This window comes from Hemitrygon akajei, chromosome 9, assembly GCF_048418815.1.
Source record: "Hemitrygon akajei chromosome 9, sHemAka1.3, whole genome shotgun sequence".
NCBI lineage: Eukaryota > Metazoa > Chordata > Chondrichthyes > Myliobatiformes > Dasyatidae > Hemitrygon > Hemitrygon akajei.
The window spans coordinates 128,642,022-128,666,101 of NC_133132.1; the positions used below are offsets into that span (position 1 = coordinate 128,642,022).

At 40.2% G+C, this 24,080-nt stretch overlaps 2 protein-coding genes across 2 annotated transcripts in view; both read right to left on the minus strand.

The window, feature by feature from the left end:
• Window positions 1-899, minus strand: part of LOC140733519 (meprin A subunit alpha-like) — a 35,311-nt gene extending 34,412 nt beyond the window's left edge. Inside the window, exons 1-5 of the mRNA XM_073056951.1 lie at window positions 681-899; window positions 580-604; window positions 428-481; window positions 204-244; window positions 31-106 (exon numbers count right to left, since the gene is read on the minus strand). Of these exons, the coding sequence (XP_072913052.1) occupies window positions 31-106; window positions 204-244; window positions 428-481; window positions 580-604; window positions 681-746 (262 nt within the window). The 5' untranslated portion in view covers window positions 747-899. The remainder of the gene's footprint in view (window positions 1-30; window positions 107-203; window positions 245-427; window positions 482-579; window positions 605-680) is intronic.
• A 12,452-nt stretch (window positions 900-13,351) lies between these two features.
• LOC140732820 (ankyrin repeat domain-containing protein 66) overlaps window positions 13,352-24,080 on the minus strand; it is a 62,345-nt gene continuing 51,616 nt past the window's right edge. The window contains exons 2-3 of the mRNA XM_073055452.1: window positions 16,578-16,806; window positions 13,352-15,693 (exon numbers count right to left, since the gene is read on the minus strand). Of these exons, the coding sequence (XP_072911553.1) occupies window positions 15,399-15,693; window positions 16,578-16,806 (524 nt within the window). The 3' untranslated portion in view covers window positions 13,352-15,398. The remainder of the gene's footprint in view (window positions 15,694-16,577; window positions 16,807-24,080) is intronic.

A 24,080-nucleotide genomic window follows, 5' to 3' on the forward strand; every position in this document is an offset into this window, starting at 1 on the left:
TATTCAATAATTTTATAAACAAAATGTTACCAAGGCTATCCGTCAGAATATACGGAATAGGGAATGTCCATCTCATTGTTGTATCTGTAATGGCATTCCGTTTTTGCTGAAATGGATTGAGGAAATCAATAGTCCATGAAAGATGAAAGCATAGAACTAGAAATGAATCTATTTTGAAAGAACTTAATGTTTGTCATACTTACATCCACTGCAATGTCTCCTTGAAACAAAAACCTCTGGGATTCTATCAGAAACATAACATGAAAAACATATTATAAGATAGTCTGCATGCTGAACGACGATGACTCATGAAGAAACAAAGCATACAATTTACAATTATCCAGAGTAATTCAGCAAGATATATTCAGTAAATTTAAAACACTTAACTTGAAAAATGCTCGAAAATGTACTATTTCTTAAAACTTACTTGCATTTATTTGTGGGATGTCCTCTCTCAAATTCTCAGCATCTGCTTCATATTCTGATTAATGGGTTAGAAATGAATACATTAAATTTTAACAAAACAACATGTTCTTGAATAAGTTGTAATGAAATAGGATAAAGTATCATAATACTTACCATTTTTAGAAGGACCCTCTTTGATCTGGAAGAAGAAAGAGATGTTTAAGTGGTGAAAGAACAATAAAAACTATTTGACTATGAAAATAGTGTATTCTTACCAGCAAAGTGTCACAATTTGCAAACAAAACTACTAAACAAAAGGTTAAGAATCCAGTAGTGTTCATTTTGCAGACAGCAAATGTGTTAGTTGTCTAGCGGTTGAGTTATATTTGGACACATTAAAATGCAGTTTTCAATATCATGAACTTCGTATAGTTAATTGAACTTTATGACACTTTGATTCATAAATCACAGTGCCAGCAATATGAGAGCAAACAGCTTCATGGTTCAAGAATGTTATTGTGTTCTCAGCCTTTGGTTAGTAAATTATTAAAACAATTCAGAAGAATAGTGAATAATTCACTCTGAAAAGTAGTTACTATCTCTCCAAAGAAAACTTGCTGACATTCAGTTTATGGCCTATTGACTGTAAGATTTGAATATTGATCATGAAGTAATTCAGATGTGACTAAAAAGTATTTATTTCCATATCTGCTACATGATGAAAACATACAAAATTTTGAGTGTGTGTGTGTGTGTGTGTGTGTGTGTGTGTGTGTGTGTGTGTGTGTGTGAGAGAGAGAGAGAGAGAGATGGAGATGGACTGGGGTGCAACATACAAAATTCTGACAGGGTTTCCCTGCTTGAGTTTGGGGGGAGTGAGAGACTTGGGATACTGAATAAGACATTTAGAACTGTGATAAGGGGAAGTTGCTTCAGAGTGTGGTGAACCTGGGGCATCCTGCTGCATTGGCCAAATCATTGGATTTACTTGCGATAGTTCTCTAGACACAAAAGGTATCAGTAGTTAGAGGGAGAGTACATGAATATGGTATTTTGATAGAAGATCAACATGATTATCTTGAATAGTGATGCAGGCCTGAAGGATGGTGGCTTGCTCCTGCTTCTATTTTAATGTTTCTATGAGTGTTGACAGAAGGAGATTCAATGGGTGTAAGGACTGATGGTGAAGGCCGGTGGTGGAGTGGCATCAGCACTGGACTTGAAGGCAGATGGTCCTGAGTTCAAATCTGGCCGAGTCCCAACCTGGGTAGCAGCAGTATCTACGTAGGAGGCTACTTCCATAACTTGCCACAAAAACACCATGGACAACTACACTATCCATATGGTGACCAAGAGTCAACTACACTCAACAATAAAGATCAAAGGAGAGTAAGTGGCCAGTGAGGAATTAGTGGTTGAGGCACACACCATTTTGTCTTACATGTGAGTTGACGGGCATTTGTGTACACACTCCTGAATGCCCATGTAGCAGCATCTGGTCACTACAGATCTCCTTTCCACTGAACAAAGACTGAAGTTCAAACTTTCAGTAGCATGTGTGCAATTGTCATTGCTTATTACACCGCGGCAACTTGTACTCCTCAGTATGAAGATTGCGACCTAGAACACAAGTGCTTTCATGGTCAAATCTGTTCAGATTCACGAGAATGGACTGAACATTACTCTGCTTTCAAGCCCATGATCTTAAGCTATGATACAGACATTGCCATCCACTGATTGGTAGGAGAGTGTCTACTCATTGAGCACGACAACCTTTTGAAAAGGCACACTGGAAGACAAATGCTATCAGCAAGGGGTGGATTCCACCAGCAAAAATGATCCAGCAACTCTGTCTGCGGAATAAACAATCTTCATGCGACTCGAATACACAATCAAGCTTTAATAGCACTGGGACAAATGACTTCAACTCTCCATTCCAAAACACACAATATCATTGACATATTTGTCTTCAGGAGTAAAAAAAAACCCTTTTCAGTAAATACAGCTGAAGTCCCTGTTTTTCGGTTTATCAAGATGATGTCAAATATTCCATTGTTTCCCACCTTAAAGATCTTGCAGTATTTACATTTTGATTTCAGGTTGCTTTTTTGTTGGTCATGTTTTAAACAATTTTTTTAAATCTATGTCCTCTTATAGTATATAGAATATATTTTCACAATATAAAGATATTGAAATATTTTCCCCACCATAGAAACGTCAATAATTTATCAAGAAACTGTAACAGCCCATTGAGTCCTTGTCTGCTCCTTGGAGAACCAGACATTTTCTAGTCCCCTGTTCTTTGTGCTTTGCCCAGAAAATCTTACCTCTACTAGTTCCCTTTTAACACCCTTGATTGACTCTGTTTTTATGGGCAGTGGATTCCAGTTTTGTCACTTACTTTGAATATGATCCTCTGGTCTCCGAAGCATGGACAGACAGACAGACTTTATTGATCCTGAGGGAAATTGGGTTTTGTTACTGTCGCACCAACCAAGAATAGTGTAGAAATATGGCAATATAAACCCATAAATAATTAAATAATAATAAGTAAACTATGCCAAGTAGAAATAAGTCCAGGACCAGCCTATTGGCTCAGGGTGTCTGACACTCCAAGGGAGGAGTTGTAAAGTTTGATGGCCACAGGCAGGAATGACTTCCTATGACGCTCAGTGTCACATCTCGGTGGAATGAGTCTCTAGCTGAATGTACTCCTGTGCCTAACCAGTACATTATGGAGTGGATGGGAGTCATTGTCCAAGATGGCATGCAACTTGGACAGCATCCTCTTTTCAGACACTACCGTCAGGGAGTCCAGCTCCACCCCCACAACATCACTGGCCTTACGAATGAGTTTGTTGATTCTGTTGGTGTCTGCTACCCTCAGCCTGCTGCCCCAGCACACAACAGCAAACATGATAGCACTGGCCACCACAGACTCGTAAAACATCCTCAGCATTGTCCGGCAGATGTTAAAGGACCTTAGTCTCCTCAGGAAATAGAGACGGCTCTGTCCCTTCTTGTAGACAGCCTCAGTGTTCTTTGACCAGTCCAGTTTATTGTCAATTCATATCCCCAGGTATTTGTAATCCTCCACCATGTCCACACTGACCCCTTGGATGGAAACAGGGGGTCACCAGTGCCTTAGCCCTCCTCAGGTCCACCACCAGCTCCTTAGTCTTTTTCACATTAAGCTGCAGATGATTCTGCTCACACCATGTGACAAAGTTTCCCACCGTAGCCCTGTACTCAGCCTCATCTCCCTTGCTGATGCAACCAACTATGGCAGAGTCATCAGAAAACTTCTGAAGATGGCAAGACTCTGTGCAGTAGTTGAAGTCCAAGGTGTAGGTGGTAAAGAGAAAGGGAGACAGGACAGTCCCCTGTGGAGCCCCAGTGCTGCTGACCACTCTGTCTGACACACAGTGTTGCAAGCGCACATACTGTGGTCTGCCAGTCAAGTAATCAATAACCCATGGCACCAGGGAAGCATCCACCTGCATCACTGTCAGCTTCTCACCCAGCAGAGCAGGGCAGATGGTATTGAACGCATTAGAGAAGTCAAAAAACATGACCCTCACAGTGCTCGCCAGCTTGTCCAGGTGAGCGTAGACACAGTTCAGCGGGTAGATGTTGGCATCCTCAACTCCTAGTCGGGGCTGGTAGGCGAACTGGAGGGGGGCTAAGTGTGGCCTAACCATAGGCCAGAGCTGCTCTAGAACAAGTCCCTCCAGGGTCTTCATGATGTGGGAGGTCAATGCCACCGGTCTGTAGTCATTAGAGCCACTGGGGCTCCTATGGGAACCATTTCCCTGCATGTACTCTAATTAAACTCCTCAGTACACTTTGAACTTTCTCTCAACTTACACTGCTGCAAGTAGAACATTGCCCACCTCTCCAATTCAACCTTAAAGTCAAAACCTCTCATTCTTGAAACAATTCTAGGGAATTGCTCCTGCAACTTGTTTAGAAGCTCCAAGGATGTTTGAATGCATAAACATGTTATATGCAAACCTCGTTTATTTTATTGTTGCAGGATATTAAAAAATCCAATATAGTGTTGCTCAAAATAGATCTCAAAATAATCACATATATTCATATTTTAATAAACAATCACCTTTAGTTTTGGATTTCCCAACCCTTGGAAAAAGCTCTTTGCTTTATCAACACAGCTTGTAATTTGATGTACCTCTATAAAAACACCCCTCATTTTCACGTGCTCCAATGATAAAATCCAACTCTGCTTAACCTTTCTCCATAACTCAGTCCTTCACGTTGTGGTAACATCCTCCAAATGGTCAATAATATCTCGTACAACTGCAATGTAACATCAACGTATCACAAGAAATGTCTTTGATCTGAAAAGAGTTTGTTTTACTGGTGAAAGAATCATAAAATTCACCTGAAAATCAAAGTAGTACATCACTAATGTGTTACAATTTGTGAACAAAAAACTAAGTCAAAGGAAAACAATTCAGAAGTTTTCATTTTATTGTAGACAGAAAGTCCATTAGCAACCTAGCTTTTGAATTAAATGGATGCATTAAAATTTAGTTTTCAGCATTTTGGCCTTTGTATAGTTAATTTATGTTTATGGCATGTTTTGGACAAAGAATCTGCAGTACTAATGATTTGAGAGCTATAGCCCAACAGCCTTTCCTCTAATAGCTTTATGGTTCAATAATGTTACTTTAACCCTAGCCTTTTCTTTTGGTGAGTTATTCAGACAATTCAGAAGGGTAGTAAATAATTCACTCAAAGATATAATAACTATCTTTCCAAACAAAACCTGCTAACATAAGATCTAAATATTGCTCATAAAGTAATTCAGATATGATAAAAATACATTCTATTCCAAATCAGCGAATTGATGAACACATCCATTCAGATGTTACGAATGAGGAGCAACTCTGATGGGCAGAAGGGTGCAAAGTCACCCCCCCCCCTTTTGAGAATCGCAAAATCGCTACTATTTCAGGTCTGATACCAAGGAAATGAGAGAGAGACAACGCAGAGATACACAAAAGTGGAATGTCTCCTCCTAACAAAAGCGGAACGGAACCACTGATTACTGTTATTGTCTCTTGGAGAAGGATTGTGTATTGAGTACTGTTCTATTCTTTGAAACCCCTCAGGGGGCAACCAGAGTGGTCTGGTTGATGGGTTGCATCATCCCAACCTGATTGACACCTGAGACCCTGTGAGTGGGGATAAAAGTAAGGTCTGGGGAACACCCCTCAGATGCACCAGGAGAGATGCTACGAGACTGTTGGGGGCTTGTGTTTGTGTCCACCCTTGCCTGGGTGACGAGTCCGCCACGGAAGAACGGTCTAGCTAAAGGACGGAGGGGTCATACGTGAATGGCCACAACAACAACGCGTCGACGGATCAAGATCATAAAGGAAAGTCGGCAAGTCAATAGCTGTTACTCTCTCTCTCTCTCTCTCCAACAATTGCAACACAGCGACCAACAAATTACCGCAGCCTGCATGAACTGAACTGAACTTTATATTTCCATCGGACAATTCATTATCCCCTAGACAACGATAGAACTTATTTCTTATTGATTATTATTATACCCGCACTTTTAGGTTTAGTATTGATGACGTATATTATCTGTATATTTGCATTGATATTATTTTTGTGTATTTTTACTAATAAATACTGTTAAAAATATTATCACCAGACTCCAACGGATACTCCTATCTTTGCTGGTAAGATACCCAGTTACGGGGTTCGTAACACAGAGTAACCATATAACAATTACAGCATGGAAACAGGCCATCTTGGCCCTTCTAGTCTGTGCCGAATGCTTACTCTCACCTAGTCCCACTGGCCTGCACTCAGCCCATAACCCTCCATTCCTTTCCTGTCCATATACATATCCAAATTTACTTTAAATGACAATAGCGAACCTGCCTCTACTACTTCTACTGGAAGCTCGTTCCACACAGCTACCACTCTCTGATTAAAGAAATTCCCCCTCGTGTTACCCTTAACCTTTTGCCCCCTAACTCTCAACTCATGTCCTCTTGTTTAAATCTCCCCTACTCTCAGTGGAAAAAGCCTATGCACGTCAACTCTATCTATCCCCCTCATAATTTTAAATACCTCTATCAAGTCCCCCCTCAACCTTCTACGCTCCAAAGAATAAAGACCTAACTTGTTCAACCTTTCCCTGTAACTTAGATGCTGAAACCCAGGTAACATTCTAGTAAATCTTCCCTGTACTCTCTTTATTTTGTTGACATTTTTCCTATAATTCGGCGACCAGAACTGTACACAATACTCCAAATTTGTACAATTTTAACATTATATCCCAACTCCTATACTCAATGCTCTTATTTATAAAGGCCAACATACCAAAAGCTTTCTTCACCACTCTATCCACGTGAGATTCCACCTTCAGGGAACTATGCACCATTATTCCTAGATCACTCTGTTCTACTGCATTCTTCAATGCCCTACCATTTACCATGCATGTCCTATTTGGATTATTCCTACTAAAATGTAGCACCTCACACTTATCAGCATTAAACTCCATCTGCCATAGTTCAGCCCATTCTTCTAACTGGTCTAAATCTCTCTGCAAGCTTTGAAAACCTACTTCATTATCCACAATGCTACCTACCTTAGTATCATCTGCATACTTACTAATCCAATTTACTACCCCATCATCCAGATCATAGAGTTCCTAACCAGTAGAGTTCCTGTTTCTCCTGGCTTTTGTACACAGCGCCAAGCATCACAGATTCAGAGTAAGGGCACAGACAGGGACAGTACTAAATCTTCAGCACTCTCCCCTTCTAAGGGCTGTGAAGGCTCAATGGATGAGTATGTTCACGATAGGTTATCAGGAGCTTGGACTATGTGTGTAGTAGGCCCTGGGGTTTAGGTGCATGGTAAAGGTGTCAGAGTAGGCAAGAGTCGGGATCAAAGTGCAAGGCCAGAGTGATGGATCTAGAATATGCATGGTGTTATGGTCAGGGTCAGAGGTTGGAGTGTGGGTCAGACAAACAAGGCTGGAACAAGGAGTTAGAGGTGTAGCCAGGCGCACAGATAAAGCTAGCTACTAGGCGTATTGGCAAAATCAGAATCTGGAGGCTGTAAGCATGGGCTCCTGTGACCATGTTTGTGTATATGGGTGATGGCCACCAAGGTATGAGCATGATTGGCAAAGAAACTGTAAATAAGGATAACTCAAATGCTTGGAGTGTGGTATTGGAATTACTAACACCCTGTTTCTTTCTTTTTAAGTCTTTTTATTAATTTTCAAACATAGGCATAATAACAACAGTAATACAGAGACTGGGAATACATAGTTAATAAACAGTATATACAAGCATAAGCTATAGATAACACAAATGTATTAAGCCTCCCAAACTCTTGATGTAGTTAACATGATGAAAAAAATATGCAAAAAAAATCAAATTAGAAATTTAAAAAAACTAAACTAAGCAAACCTAAACAAAGCTGGGCTATTATATTGCAACAGATATAATCAATAGTGTCAATAACTCTGCTCCTCTATCCAAATATTTAAGGATAATAAAAATGATTCAGAAAAGGTCAAGTTACATCATATAAAAGTAATCAATAAATGGTCTCCAAATTTGTTCGAATTTAACTGAAGAGTCAAAAATGACACTTCCGATTTTTTCTAAATTTAAACAAACACCCTGTTTCATGGAGGAACATTAATATCAAAGCATAGCCACTTGTTAGATTATAGCATTGACTATGTCAGTGACTATAAAGATGTACACACTATGAATGCCGTGACAAGCAGTGATTATCAATGGAGTAATCATCATCTAATCTAATCTACTCCATCAACCTGGCTCTAAAATACTTGCGTCAAATATTGTTGCAAGAAAGTTTATAACAGCTATCAACAAAGGCAGCTGTTCTCGACAGGAGGCTACAGAAAGCCTGTCAATTCCCAGCCAACTGGAGTCACAGATCATCCACAGATTATGGACTGCTCTGAAGGCCTCCATAACTGGCATCAATTAAGACATTTTATGCTATGTTATCATGAACTAGAAATGGTCTGATGAGAATAAACAGAAGTTCAAGGACATACTTAACCAAAAACACAAGAAATATTTCTGCACTGAAAGCTTTACCATTCCTCAGGAAAACGAAACAGTTCCATAGGCGCCTGCAGGCAGGCAACCCGCAGAAAACTGCCAGCCGAAACAATGGATCATCAGTGAAAGAGTCCTGGAAGATGAATCATTCTCTGGCATTCATACATGCACTGGCTCTTCAATGCTATTAGAATGAAAGTCAGCTTTATAATTACTGACATACATCCTGTAATTTGGTATTTTTGTGTACAGTGCAAGACATAAAATTACAAAGAGTTGCAATAAATGAAATAAATAGTGCAAAAGAGTAATAGTTAGGTAGAGTTCATGAATTCATTTTCTGTTCAGAAATTTAATGGCAGTGGGAGAAAAGCTGCTCCTAAAATGTTGTGTGTGCTAAGGGTTGTGTTCCTGTACCTCCTCCCTGATGGTAGTAACAGCAAGAGGGCATGTCCTGGAATGTGAAGATATGTAATAATGGATGATGCCTTCTTGATGCACTTACTGCCTTTTGAAGATGCCCCCAAGGGTGGAGAGGCTTGTGCCGATGAACTCTTTGCAACCTCATTACATTGGAGCCTCCATACCAAATGCTGATGCAAACAGTCAGAAAGTTCTCCAGAAGCCAGACAAGTAGAGATTTGTTCAGAGAGTGATGCATCACAGCCAATTATGCTATTAGGTTTTGCCTTATGGGGAATGATGGCAAGCAAACTCTGCCACAGCTATCATGCATCTAACTTCACATGGAATTGCCTTTTCACTCTTACAATGGCCTTCCTTGGGCTCAAATATCCATGGCTCCACTCCATCAATAGGCAAAGATAAAGGTCAACTTAACCAGGGACTTAGACACAGTCAACGCATGCTGGAAGAAACAATGCCTCTTTGATGTGAACATTCTTGACTTCATCCCACAACAATGAATTAAGTCCACCTTGCTGCCAGGCAAAAAGCCAGATCCCAACTAAAATGCAAAGTCTCTACTGTATTTCTTTTGAAGTTCTAAAACACAGTAGAGTTTCAGTCAGAAATCAGTCTGATTGTCCACATCTGAGATGAGTAATTGCCATATTCTAGCCATGGCAACCTTTTAAAAAAAGAGAGAAAAGAAGCAAATAGTAGGGTACAAGGGAGAAAGAATGGGAGGCAGGCTAAGATAAGGCATGATCAGAGCAAGGCGCAACATATGTACAAAATTCTGACAGGGTGTGACAGGCTGAATGGAGGGAAGGTTTTTTTTCTGACTGGGGTGGGGGTGGTTAAGGCACAATCGTAAGATATAGGGATATAGGATAAGATATTTAAATCTGCAATGTTTTTTTCAGATTGTGTTGAGGCTGTGAAATTCTCCACAGAAATCTGCATCAGCCAAGTCACTGAATACATCTGAGATAAATTTCTAGACACAAAAAACATAAATATAGGGAGAGATGGTATCACAGAAGATCAAACTGATCATATTGAATGGTGATTAAGGCCCATTTTGGCAAGGTGGGGCCAAGTATTCCATTGTTTGCCACTCTTAAAGTCCTTGTAGTGTTAGTACAAAGTTCAAAGTAAATTTATTATTAAAGTACATATGTCACCATAAACAACCTTGAGATTCATTGTCTTGCGGGTATTCCATAATGGAATAATAGCCATAATAGAATCAATAAAAGACTGGGCTAACTTGGACATTCAACCAGTGTGCAAAATACTACAGACTGTGCAAAATACAAAAGAAATAATAATAATAAATAAATAGGCAATAAATATCAAAAACGTGAGATAAAGAGTCCTTCAAAGTAAGTCCATAGGTTATGGGAACATTTCAATGATGGGGAAAGTGAAGTTGGTTCAAGAGCCTGATGGTTGAGGAGTGGTGAAAAAAGCTTTTGGTATGCTGGCCTTTATAAATCAGAGCATTGAGTATAGGAACAACACACACAAAATGCTGGTGGAACACAGCAGGCCAGGCAGCATCTATAAGGAGAAGCACTTCGTCCTGACGAAAGGTCTCGGCCCAAAACGTCAACGGTGCTTCTCCTTATAGATGCTGCCTGGCCTGCTGTGTTCCACCAGCATTTTGTGTGTGTGTGTTGGTTGAATTTCCAGCATCTGCAGATTTCCTCGTGTTTGCTGAGTATAGGAGTTGGGATGTAATGTTAAAATTGTACAAGGCATTGGTAAGGCCAAAAATTTGGAGTATTGTGTAGTTCTGGTCACCGAATTATAAGAAAGATGTCAACAAAATAGAGAGAGTACAGAGAAGATTTACTAGAATGTTACCTGGGTTTCAGCACCTAAGTTACAGGGAAAGGTTGAACAAGTTAGGTCTTTATTCTTTGGAGCATAGGTCGAGGGGGGACTTAATAGATGTATTTAAAATTATGAGGGGGATAGATAGAGTTGACGTGGATAGGCTTTTTCCACTGAGAGTAGGGGAGATTCAAACAAGAGGACATGAGTTGAGAGTTAGGGGGCAAAAGTTTAAGGGTAACACGAGGGGGTATTTCTTTACTCAGAGACTGGTAGCTGTCCAGTTGAAGTGGTAGAGGAAGATTCGGTATTGTCATTTAAAGTAAAATTGGATAGGTATATGGACAGGAAAGGAATGGAGGGTTATGGGCTGAGTGCGGGCCAGTGAAACTAGGTGAGAGTAAGCGTTCGTCACGGACTAGAAGGGCCGAGATGGCCTGTTTCCATGCTATAATTGTTATATGGTTATAACTGTTCCTGAAACTGGTAGAATGAATCCTGGGCCCCTGTACCTTCTGCCTGATGACAGCAGTGAGAAGAGAACATGTCTAAAGTGGTGGGCATCCCTGATGATGGATGTTGCTTTCCTGCAACAATGCTCTATGTATATGTGTTCAATGGGGAGGTTCTTTACCCATAATGGACTTGGCCATATCCACTATATATTTGTAGGGCATTGGTGATTCCAGAACAGGCTGTGATATACTCTCCACTGCACATTTGTAGAAGTCTGTCAAGTTTTGGATATCATACCAAATCTTAGCAAACTCCTAAGGAAGTAGAGGCATTGCCATAAGTTCTTCATAATTGCACTTACATGCTGGTTCAAGACAGGTTCCCCCAGATAATAACGCCGAGGAATTTAAATTGCTGACCCTCATATGAGCACTGGCTCATGGACCTTTGGTTTCCTCCTTCTGAAGTCAATAATCAGCTCCTTGGTCTTGCTGACACTGAATAAGAGGTTGTTGTTGTGGCGCCACTCAGCCAGATTTTCAATTTCCCTCCTATATGCTGATTTATCACTGCCTTCGATTCGCCCTGTGACTGTGGTGTCATCAGCTAACTTAAATATGGCATTGGCGCTGTGCTTAGCCACACAGACATTAGCGTAAAGCAGGTAGTAGAGCAGGGGTCTAAGCACACAGCCTTATGATGCATCAGTGCTGATGGAGATCATGGAGATGATGTTGCCAATCCGAACTGACTGGGGTCTGCAAGTAAGGAAATCAAGGATCTAAAACAAGAGAAAATCTGTAGATGCTGGAAATACAAGCAACACACACAAAATGCTGGATGAACTTAGCTGGCCTGGCAGCATATATGGAAAGAAGTACAGTCGACGTTTTAGGCCGAGACCCTTTGGCAGGACTTTGCCTAAAACATTGACTGTACTTTGTTCCAAAAATGCTGCCTGGCCTGCCAAGTAACTCCAGCATTTTGTGTGTGTTGCTGCAAAATCAAGTATCTAAATGCACAAGGAGGTACTAAGGCCAAGGTCTTGAAGCTTATTAATTAGTTTACATTTCTTTCCAGCATTTAAGGTATTTAGTTTTTGTTAGTCATGTTTCAAACAGATTTTCCTTCATATTCTCTTATAAATTACTTAACCGTGGAAACTTCAACAATTCTATCAAGAATTTGTATCAACACATCAAATGTTTATCAGCTCTGTATAAAACCAACTAGACAATTCCTCGTCTGCTGCCCTTAGTGGGTTGCCCAGCAAATCTTAACTCTACTGCTACCAGTCCTCTTTTAACACCCTGGATTGGCTACTTTTATTGGCAGTGGATTCCAGCTTTGCAGTGAAATTGAGCTTTTGGTCTTTGAAGCTGAAACCTTCCATTCCTGCAACAATCCCAAGCCATTGCCTTGCAGTTCACTTAGGATATTGATTAGTTAGGACATCAAAGCATATGGGGTGAAAGCAGGGCAGTGGGAATGACTGGAAGAATTGGATCAGCCCATGATTGAATGGCGGAGCAGACATGATGGGCCGAATGGTCTACATCTGCTCCTCTATCTTACGGTCTTCTGTTAAAATTTTCAGGATTGCTTTCATATATCAACATGCTACATGAAAACCTTATTTATTTTATCACTACAAGATAACTAAAAATATACTTTTGTCCAAAATAGACCTGGAAATAACAGATATTCATATTTTGTTGAACAATGCAGCAAAGAATTTGAATTTATTGTTAAAATGCATATAAGAAAAACAGAATGCCTGAATCAAAAATCAGAATCACAATTTAAAACTAGCGTCCTTAAATAACCACGTATTTTGTCTTTAATCGTTTAAAAAAATGTTCAATATGTCACCTTTAAAACTATTAACAAGTACTACATAATCCATAACTTCACAAATACATTTTAGTAATTTAATTGAATGTAAAAATCAAAGTCCCACCATCAGAACACAATAAAAAGCAATATTCAATTACACCAACAACAACAAAGGCAACACGAGTGAATCTGCAGATGCTGGAAATAAATAAAAACACAAAATGCTGGCAGAACTCAGCAGGCCAGACAGCATCTATGGGTGGAGTCTGGCCTGCTGAGTTCTGCCAGCATTTTGTGTTTTTATTCAATTACACCACCAGATTAAAATACAAATTGCAGCAGAAAGAGTTTGAAATTTTTGTTGCTAAATATCAAATATAAAGTACAGTATACTTGAGTGTTAATTTTTCAGTTATTAGACTGGGTGAAGAAGTAATAAGATATGAACTGACAATACATTTTGCCAAGTGTATTACAGTTAAAATTATTTATTGCAGTTATAAACAAAGATTAAAGTTTATGTTATGATTGAACACTTCTCTCAAGAGGAGCAAAATGTCACTGTAATATTCAAAGAAACATATTTGATAGTCCTCACCACCAAGTTGTCAGTCTTAATTGCACAAAATACTGTGTATCTACTTGGTAGACGTGGTTCTGTAACTAAAGGAAACATTCATTTTACAGCAACAAGACTGTGGCAGTTCACAGGCTGTAAAAACATATAGATTGAGATTAATTCAAATCCAAGAAAATATCAGCTTTGAAGTCCGCTTTTCCATCAAGGCCTATGAGAGATTTTTTAAAGATATAGTTATGCCTACATGTAGCTGAAAAAAAGATTAACTTGTTAAGGGTAGTAACAAAAGAGAAAATTTATACCCCTTTGGCAATATTTGTGCCTGAAAGTCACCATTGAGATCTTTGCTATTCAAAATTACCAACCAATCTAATACCGTTTCACATGAATAGTACTGGACAACGGTACAACTGGAGTCCATCTATCACTTCTATCTGCAATGGTTACTTCAGAACAATGTGTTTCTGTTGCACTGACCTCCTCCACTTCCAATGTAAAGCAGATTAGGAGTTAGTGCATTGAAAAGCTCAGTCCTCCAGCTCGGTCCTCTCCATGAAGCAAATTTATCAAGGGTCCAGTATGGTTAAGTATAAAGCAAACTTATATTTATAAATAAGAAAGCGGATTGTGGAAGAAAATTATGTAGCAGGCTTCCATATCCAGAAATCACAAATGAGGGACCAATGTTTGCAACAATATGCTATATTCAAAAATGCATTGAAGATACCATTCTTTTGCTATTTAATAAAGTTTCCTAGAAAATTCCAGGCTGATGTCAACCTGCAACAGTAGATGTGCAGTCTTGGCACACCCTATATCAAGTGTGTGTTTCTGCAGGAATATAAAATCACTGATCAGTCTGTGCCTTTGGACATTGGTCTTGAGTCAATCTAAATCAAGTTTTCAGTTTAAGCAATTTCAAGTAATAAGGCTGCATGACTTTTCTGACTTAAAGATAATTTTATTTTACAGGTTGGGTACCCCCTTATCCAAAATGCTTGGGGCTGGAAGTGTCTCAGCTTTTGGAATACTTAAGATAGCTTGTGATTGCCATCATTTCTGACTCTGAATTTACGTGCTACCAGTAAGCAGTCTTTGTTTTACACTTGTTCATCACACATACAGTACTTAACAGTAAATATTTTTACATACCATTAATACAATGAAAATGTAATGCGTGCAGGGTAACAAAAACAGCACAGCAACATAGGGAAAATACCTGAATCAGCTGTTGAACGACGACAAACAATGGCAGGCTTTCAATCTCTATCTACGATGCCGTATCTTGATTAAAAGGTCACAATACACTATGTTTATATTCTACTTTTTTTAGGTTTTATGTAAAGTATAAAACCAATCAGCATTGTCCGGTGTTAGATTTTCATCAATGACTATCTTTGAAAACTCATCCATGAATTTCCCTGTTGCCTCGCGATCAGCAAACACTTACTTTATCATTTAAGTTTTTTAAATCATTAAAAATATAATGCCACGCTTCCTCTTAAATTTCAGTTTGTCATGATGGATCTTTGCTTGCTTCATGATCAGCATACCATTAAATTTCATATGTTCACTTCATTCTTTCAATACATGATCCAAGATCATTTTTTGCTTTATGCAGTGCTTTTCCATTTTTCATCAACTTCTGTTTATTATAAATGTGAGTCACCTCTTAAACTATCTGTGATGCGCAGAAAACTGCATTATCGCCTAGGAACCTTCCTCACGCCTTGTGGAATTCTTCATTTGAAACATCATATCAGTGTTTAGAAATACTTTGGATTTCAGAGGTTTTTGGATTTTGGAATTTCCGATAAGAGGTATTCAACTTGTACTTCTTCTTTGCAAACTTTGTTTATTTTTGGTAATTTTCCTTTTTTAGGCACCTTATTGACCTGTGTTGTGTAAGGATTTTTTTTACTTTGCTGAAGCTTACATGTAATGATACTCTTACTGACAGTTTCCCTTTTTTCAGCTGTTTTGCTTTCCTTCTGACTTTCCCACTCTTCATCTGTGTCATCTAATAAAATACCTTTCAGCTCAGCAGCCCTTCTGTAATTGGAACTCTCTTGCTCTGCTCTGAAAGAAAAGGGAAATTTTAATTAATGTATATTTTTAAATGAATAATTAGTTCTAGTAATTTGGGGACTTTAAAATGAATAATAGAATATCATTATTACCAATAAGATGTGGTACTTAGAGGGCTTGTGGGATGCAATTCCTATTAAGCTCGGGCATACCTTGCATTTGATCTTGCAAGATATTCAAAAACACACGTATCACAGTTCCAAATGTACCACAGCCTTGGTGCTGCAATAATTCAGTAAGCTGTAATGGACTGTGACTTACAATCTAGCACCAACCAAGGGAAGTTATGGCCCTGCCCATGGACTGCCAGACTGCCCGAGTAGCTTTCTCACAGCTTGTACTGTCAGGCCTTTCCACCATTCCAGAACATCTTTGACTAGTTGTAAATTATTTTAAAAATTCAATTTTCTAAAAAACACGAATGCATTCAATTACGCATAAAACACGTAAATTAATTAAAGTTAAAAGAAAGAAACACCTCAATTTTAATGAGGTGACATCGTTCAAATGAATGAACCCAAGAGACAATGAATCCTTCCCCTCAGGTTGGCGCACTGCAGATGCCTTCTGACCTGCGCATTCTGTCCTTATGTACTACAGTGCACAGACACAGAAAGCCGTTAAGTGCAGATGTGTGCATTCCCGGACAGATGTGCCATCTAGCTGTTAATGCCCCACAGTGGATTTAACACTTATTTCCTTGGTAGTACAACCTAATTACTGTATTCATTCAATTTCTTACACTTTTTAAAAATGTTTCCCATCTGCCATTCAATGGCTAATCAAATCATTTTACGATTGGCTGAAGAAGATGTTAAGTTCTATCATCACAAACACTGCAAAACTTATTTATAATACCTTGGGCAACTACTCACACTTCGAGAAATTTAACGCAGTCTCCCTGACCGTATATCTCTGCCATTCTTCTGGGGGTGTCCCCATACAGGTCTGCTTTGTCAACAGGAGCATGTAGTGAATGCAGCATTTTAAGGACAGACAGCTTTCCAGATTCTGCAGCAAAATGTGCTGGAGTCCATCCAGTGGTTGTTCTCAAGCAGGGACGTGACCCACTTGTTATCAGGAGCTTAACCATGTCTGCTTTCCCTGTCAAAAATTCCAAATTAGTATTTTACATAAAGCATAGAAATCTTCATATTATGTTCAAAACTGAAGAACATCTGAATTTAATTCAAGTAGGATAGGCAATCTGTACTATCATTACAGATACCTGATCAGAAGCAAAATCAGAATATAACTAAGAGTCCAACATTTTTATTTCAAAACAAGCTTGGTTATAAAGTATTTGGCTTTTGATTAGTAAATGGAAAAAAGATCGAAAAGCCTTACTTTGGTGCATGCCTAGAAAAGATTTGGAATGAAAATAATTTAGAATAATATTTCAAATACACATGAGGGCATAACTTTAAAGTGACTGGAGAAAAATACAGATGGGATATCAGAAGTAAGTTTTTCACGCAGAGTGGGGGGTGCATGGAACGTACTGCTGGGGTGATGATAGAGGCAGATATATTAGGGACATTTAAGAGACTCTTGGATAGGCACATGGATGAAAGAAAAATAGAGGATTATGTGGGAGAGAAGCATGAAATTGATTTTGGAGTAAGTTAAAAGATTGGCACATAGTGGTCAAAGGGTGTATACCATAAGGTACTGTTCTAATGAAGTATTCATTGCAATTATATATGTACAAATTTCATACATGAGAAAACATGGTAGCATTATGGTTGGTGTGTTACTTTACAGCACCAGCAACTGCGGTCCAATTCTCAGTCACGGCCTGTAACGAGCATCTACATTCTCCCTGTAACCAGATGCTCTGCTTTCTTCCCATATTTCACAGATATATAGGTGAGTTAGTAAGGGTCAGTAAGTTGTGGCATAGTACGTTGGTGCCAGAAGAACGACCACACTTATGGGCTGCCCCCAACACATCCTCGGACTGCATTGATCGCTGATGCAAACAACGCATTTCCCTGTACGTTTCGATGTACACATTACAAATATAAAGCTAATCTTTATCTTTATAAAACTAATCTGTCATCTCATTATCTCACACTGGCTAAAAACTAATGAGCAAAGTAGATTTAAACCTGGTTAAGAAACATCTGAAGGTATGAAGATCCTCAAATCTCTGCCACACAGTACTGGAATAAAAAAAAATTGCATGGCAAGAGAGCACCCTAGTGGTTTACAAAGCAATTACACTGTGTGGATTTCCGCAAAGCCACGTGATAAATTGCTAATTTTACTTGAAAGGCCACTTAAGTATTTTTGTAAGGCCTGCATGACCATGCACGAATCCCACCTCAAGCCCTGAAGTAATCCAAACAGCTAGACTGACATTTTATTTCTGAGTCATATTGAATATGTTTAGATTTGGTTACTAAGGAACAAGGAAAACATCCAAAATTATCAGATAATACCAAAAAAAGCACAGTTGAGAGTGTGTTAAATTAGAAGGAAAAGGGCAGAAAATATGAATTTTTCAAGCAATTAAATATTATATTATGCTGATAAAAATGCATGTTATTATACTTGCATGATATATTGCTGGAAAATAAACAGATGCATAAATTAAACTTGAAAAATATTAGGAACCATTGATGTCAAAGTCTAACACATACCTGGAATGGGGCATCTGGAAAGATTAAACAAACTAAAAAAATGTTAATATGTGATTAGGGGAGGGAGGGAGGGAGGAGAGAGGGGGAGAGGGGGGGAGAGAGGTGGGAGAGGGGAGAGAGGGGAGGGGGAGAGAGGGGGGTAAGCGGAGGGTAGAGGGAAGGGGTAGGGGAGAGGAGAGAGGGAAAGGGAAGGGGAGAGCGAGAGAGAGAAAGAGGGATGAGGGAGAGGAGAGAGGGGAAGAGATGGGGAGGGGGGGAGGGTGAAGGGGAGGCAGAGAGGGGGGAGTGGGGAGAGAGGGAAAAGGAGGAGAGGACGGGGAGAAGAGTCAGGGTGTGGGGGAGGGAGGAGAGTGAGAGGAGGTATTACAACTAAGGAAAAACCAGAGGTTGGAACAGAGTGTTTATCATGTCCTGTGCAGTCGAATAGGTCCGCTTGACTCATAGTCACCTGGAAACAACGCACACATTTACACACACAGGTTTAGCAGGTCAAACATTAATTAATAGATGGACAAGCCGGTGAAATCGATTAATCATGTGATGTCACATGACAGACCAATAAAGAGTCACGCGGTGATTAAGACATCTCTCCACGCTAAAGTTTTTAGGTGAAACCACCTTGATAATATTTCACCGATTTTCTGCTCTGATCTGACAATCCAGAAACCCCAGAATCGAGTGCTGGTCCGGATTCACTGCTTTCAACTGGGGATTCTGCTTCAACAAGTTGTGGTGCTAACCCGTCTTATTCACCAGCTAGTTCCGGAATGAGAGGTTCACTTGGCTGTCTCCTGATGTGGTCTAGATGTTGGCAGCAAACACTACCATCTTCAAGTGCTGAAGTAACTCGATGACCCTCTTTCACTACAACTTTTCCTTTTGTCCATCTTCGGGCTCTCAGGGTTCAGGTGGACATAAACTAGATCTTCCACCTCAATGTTTCCATGTTCTGTATTTGAATCGTACCGTACTTTCATTGTCTTTTGTCTGTCTCTTACTTGGTCTTCCAGCAATGGGCGCAATAAATTCTATTGGGAACGCAACCTACGGCCCATCAATAGCTCAAATGGAGAGAAACACATGCTAGTAACTTCCCTGTAATTCCATGGGCTCTTAGCTTGCTAAACAGACTCATGTGCGGCACCCTGTCAAAGGCCTTCTGAAAATCCAAGTACAGCACATCTGCATCTCCTTTGTCTACCCTGCTCATAACTTCCTCAAAAAATTGCAGTATGTTAGTCAGGTAAGATTTTCTTTTCAGGAAACCATGCTGGCTTTGGCCTATCTTGTCATGTGCCTCCAGGTATTCCGTAATCTTATCCCTAACAATCGATTCCAACAACTTCCCAACCACTGATGTCAGGCTAACAGGTCTATAGTTTCCATTCTGCTGCCTCCCACCCTTCTTAAATAGCGGAATAATATTTGCAATTTTCCAGTCATCCGGTACAATGCCAGAATCTATCGATTCTTGAAATATCATTGTTAATGCCTCTGCAGTCTCTCTAACTACTTCCTTCGGAACCCGAGGGTGCGTTCCATCAGGTCCAGGTGATTTATCCACCCTCAGACCATTAAGCTTCCTGAGCACCTTCTCAGTCGTAATGTTCACTGCACATACTTCACTTCCCTGACACTTTTGAATGTCTAGTATACTGCAGATGTCTTCCACTGTGAAGACAGATGCAAAGTATGAATTCAGTTCCTCTGCCATCTATGCATCTCTCATTACAATATCTCCAGCATTGTTTTCTACTGGTCCTATATTTACCTTTTACCCTTTATATACTTTAAAAAGTTTTTAGTATCTTCTTTGATATTAGTCACCAGCTCCCTCTCATAATTCATCTTTTCCTTCTGAATGACTTTCTTAAGTTTCCTTCTGCAAGTTTTTAAAAGCTTTCTGATCCTCTGTGTTCCCACTAGCTTTGGCTTCCTTGTATGCCCTCTTTTTTGCCTTTACTTTGGCTCTGACTTCAATTGTCAGCCACAGTAGTGTCCTTCTTCCGTTTGAAAATTTCTTCTTACTTGTAATATAAGAATGACATATGTAACAGGATTGGCCTGTTCTTGTTCAGGTACTGAATAACCCCACAAACTCACTCAGTTTCTTCTTGTACCTGAGAAGTGATGATCAGAAATGTCTTGAACCAGTCCATCAGTAGTACCAGTTTGCTTAGGAGTTCTGACTTGCAAGGATATTCACGTAACAGAAGACTAATTAAGGCATCTACAGTGTAATTGTTTCTCTCAGAAACATTAGATATTGTATACCTATGCGCAGAGAGGTATACCAGTGTTTCTTTGGTGGTGCCATCTTCAGCATGGTCTTGATCTCACCAAGCAATCCCACCAATGACCTGTGGTCCATATGAATCTCAAAACACTGGCCGTACAGGTAATGGTGAAAACACACGACCCCAAAAACAATTGCCAATGCTTCCGTGTCCAACTGTACGTAGTTTAATTTGGCTGAGTTAAGGGTGCATGACGCAAGAGCGACAAGCTTTTCATCGCCGTGCATATTCTCCTAGATTAGCATGGCACCAATACCATACGGGGATTCATCACAGTACAAAACTATTGGCACTCTGGGTCTGACGTGCATTAACGCTTGGGATTGAGTCAGCACTTGTTCAGCTCTCTGAAGAGCTGATTCCACTCCCTCCACCACCTCACAGCTTTCTTCAATAAACCATTAAACAGAGCAAAAAGCATGTCTGTAAAAGGCAAAATCTGGCATAATGATTGAACATGCCCAAAGAAGAGCAAAGCTCATGGATATTCCATGGTGCTGGGACTTCAGGAACGGAGCAAAACTTTTCTTTGAGTGGATGTACACCTTTGGAACCCAAACAAAAACCCATGGTCTGCCAGAAGGATGCATTTCTCGTACTTTAGTCATGGACCAAGTTGCATTAGTCAGGAGAAGGTTTTATCAACGTTATTCAGGAGATCTTTTAAGGTCGAGGCGGTAATCAGAATATTATCAAATTAAGCTATTGTGTTGGGCACATTTTTAATGCAGGATTTGATGGTAAGTTGGAACATTGCTGGAGGTGAATTTATGCTGTATACCAGGAGCCTCGTATACTGGGACAAGCCTTTGCAGGTTGCAATAATAGTGAGAGGCTCCAAGGCTGCTCTTCCAGCTCGAGCTGTTGAAATGCACGTGCAAGGTCAAATTTAGTGAAGAACTTTCAGCCTCTTAGTGTTGTGTTCCATCTTTGGAATCAAGTTTGTCTTGGTGGGTAGGCATGAATTCACTGTGACCTTGTAATCTCCACATATTTTTATGCTTCCATCACTCTTGACCACTGGCACACTAGAGGTTGCCCGGTGTGAAAATCTTGCCGTGTCAATTATCCCATTTTCTTATAATTGCATAAGCTCCACCTCAATGTTGGGGAGAAGCATGTACGGCAGGGAACGGGCCTTGAAGAACTTTGGTTTGGTTGTGTCAATTCTGGAAAATGTACTTTGGTATCCTTGAACTTACCTTCATCAGAATTGCTGAAAAAAAGTTTATACTGCTTGAGTAAGCTGTTGACTGACATGTCGGTTTTCATCTGACACACAACTAAGTAAGTAAGTAATCACACGCAAGTAAGGTCACTAAAGCTTCCTCAGTCACTGGCTGTTGGTGATTGACTTTCATGCTCAAGAAGAACCCTGTCACAACCAAGCGTCTGTAACTGATCCCCCGTGTAAGTCTGCAGTCTGTAATATGGTGATATAAGTGTCTTCAAAGAGTCTTTTCACCACAAAGAGTAATAGCACACTCAGTGTCAAGGTGTGTAAGGACGGTGCTCCACACACTGTCCTTACACTCCTGGAGAAGAGGGATGCTTAGGTGAGAATGCTGTTCTTGGACTACAGTTCGGCACTCAACACCATAATTCCCTCCGGGTTTGACAAGAAGCTCCGAGACCTTGGCCTTCACCCTGCCTTGCGCAACTGGATCCTGGATTTCCTGTCAGATCACCAGCAGGTGGCAAGAGTGAGCTCCCTCACCTCTGCCCTCTGACCCTCAACATAGGAGGCCCCCCCCCAGGGCTGTGTCCTAAGCCCCCTCCTTTTCTCTCTGTACACTCATGACTGTGTCGCCACCCACAGCTCCAATCTGCTAATTAAATTTGCTGACGACACTACACTGATTGGCCTAATCTCAAATAATAATGAGGCAGCCTACAGAGAAGTCCTCACTCTGACACAGTGGTGTCAAGAAAACAACCTCTCCCCCAGTGTCGCAAAAACAAAGGAGCTGGTTGTAGACTACAGGAGGAATGGAGACAGACTAACCTCTATTGACATCAGTGGGTCTGGAGTTCAGAGGGTGAACAGCTTTAAGTTCCTCGGCATACACATCACTGAGGATCTCACGTGGTCTGTATATACTGGCCGTATGGTAAAAAAGGCACCATAGCACCTCTTTCACCTCAGACGGTTGAAGAAGTTTGATATGGGTCCCCAAATCCTATGAACTTTCTACAGGGGCACAAATGAGAGCATCCTGACTAGCTGCATCACTGCCCGGTATGGGAACTGTACTCCCCTCAATCGCAGGGCTCTGCAGAAAGTGGCGCGGACAGCCTAACGTATCTGTAGGTGTGAACTTCCCACTATTCAGGACATTTACAGAGACAGGTGCATAAAAGAGGCCTGAATAATCACTGGGGACCCGAGTCACCCCCACCACAAATTGTTCCAGCTGCAACCATCCAGGAAATGGTCCCGCAGCTTTAAAGCCAGGACCAACAGGCTCTGGGACAGCTTCTTCACGCTGATACAATTGTATTTCTTGGCTATATTGACTGTCCTGTTGTACATACTATTTATTAGAAACTACTAGGAATTGCACATTGCACATTCAGACGGAGATGTAACGTAAAGATTTTTACTCCTCATGTACGTGAAGGATGTAAGAAATAAAATCAATTCAATTCAATTCAAAGGGAATGGATGTTGTTAATCTTTAAAGCCATCAACATAGGGGAACTGGCCCTAGACCATCTGAGTGTTTTACAAATCCATCCAGCTCCGTAACCACGTACTGTGCTGCTGTGAAACGTTCTGGTTTGAATAGAGGCCAAGATCGGCAAACTCTTGCCAAGTACGGCAGATGGAGTCTCATTGTCGACAGTCGATAGGCTTCTGGTGAAATTCATCGCAATGGTACATCGGAATCCTAGAGTGTTCCTTTATGCTTACCTCGGGACACCTTGTTAAGGTCAGTATAATCTGTAGGTGGTGGGACGTCACTTCTCCTTGAACTTTGCACTGACACAGCAGAAGTACATTCTTATCTGCTGCTTCCATGCCATTTGCAATTTCAATGGCTGACTTGAGTGTTCTGCCAGTAGGTGACATTGAATGCGAACATCACGCACCCAGAACGGCCAAGCGATCGCGTATCATATCTCCTCGAACAGTACCAAAATCACAGAATTCAGCAACAAACATTGCCACTAATTCATTTCCTAACTGGATACGAATGTAGAATCTAAAGCATTGCACTGTAACTAATCGTTTAAGATTATAATGAGACCCAATTAATCTCACAAGTTTCCCATAAGATTTCAAAGTAGGAAAATCGGGACTCAACAAACTTCGGACGATGTCATAGATGTCATACACAGAGCACGATACTGGCTTTGTTTTGGGATCACTGATGTCGTTTGCCATGAAAAAAACAATTCAAACATTTGACATAAACATTCCATAAAACAATAA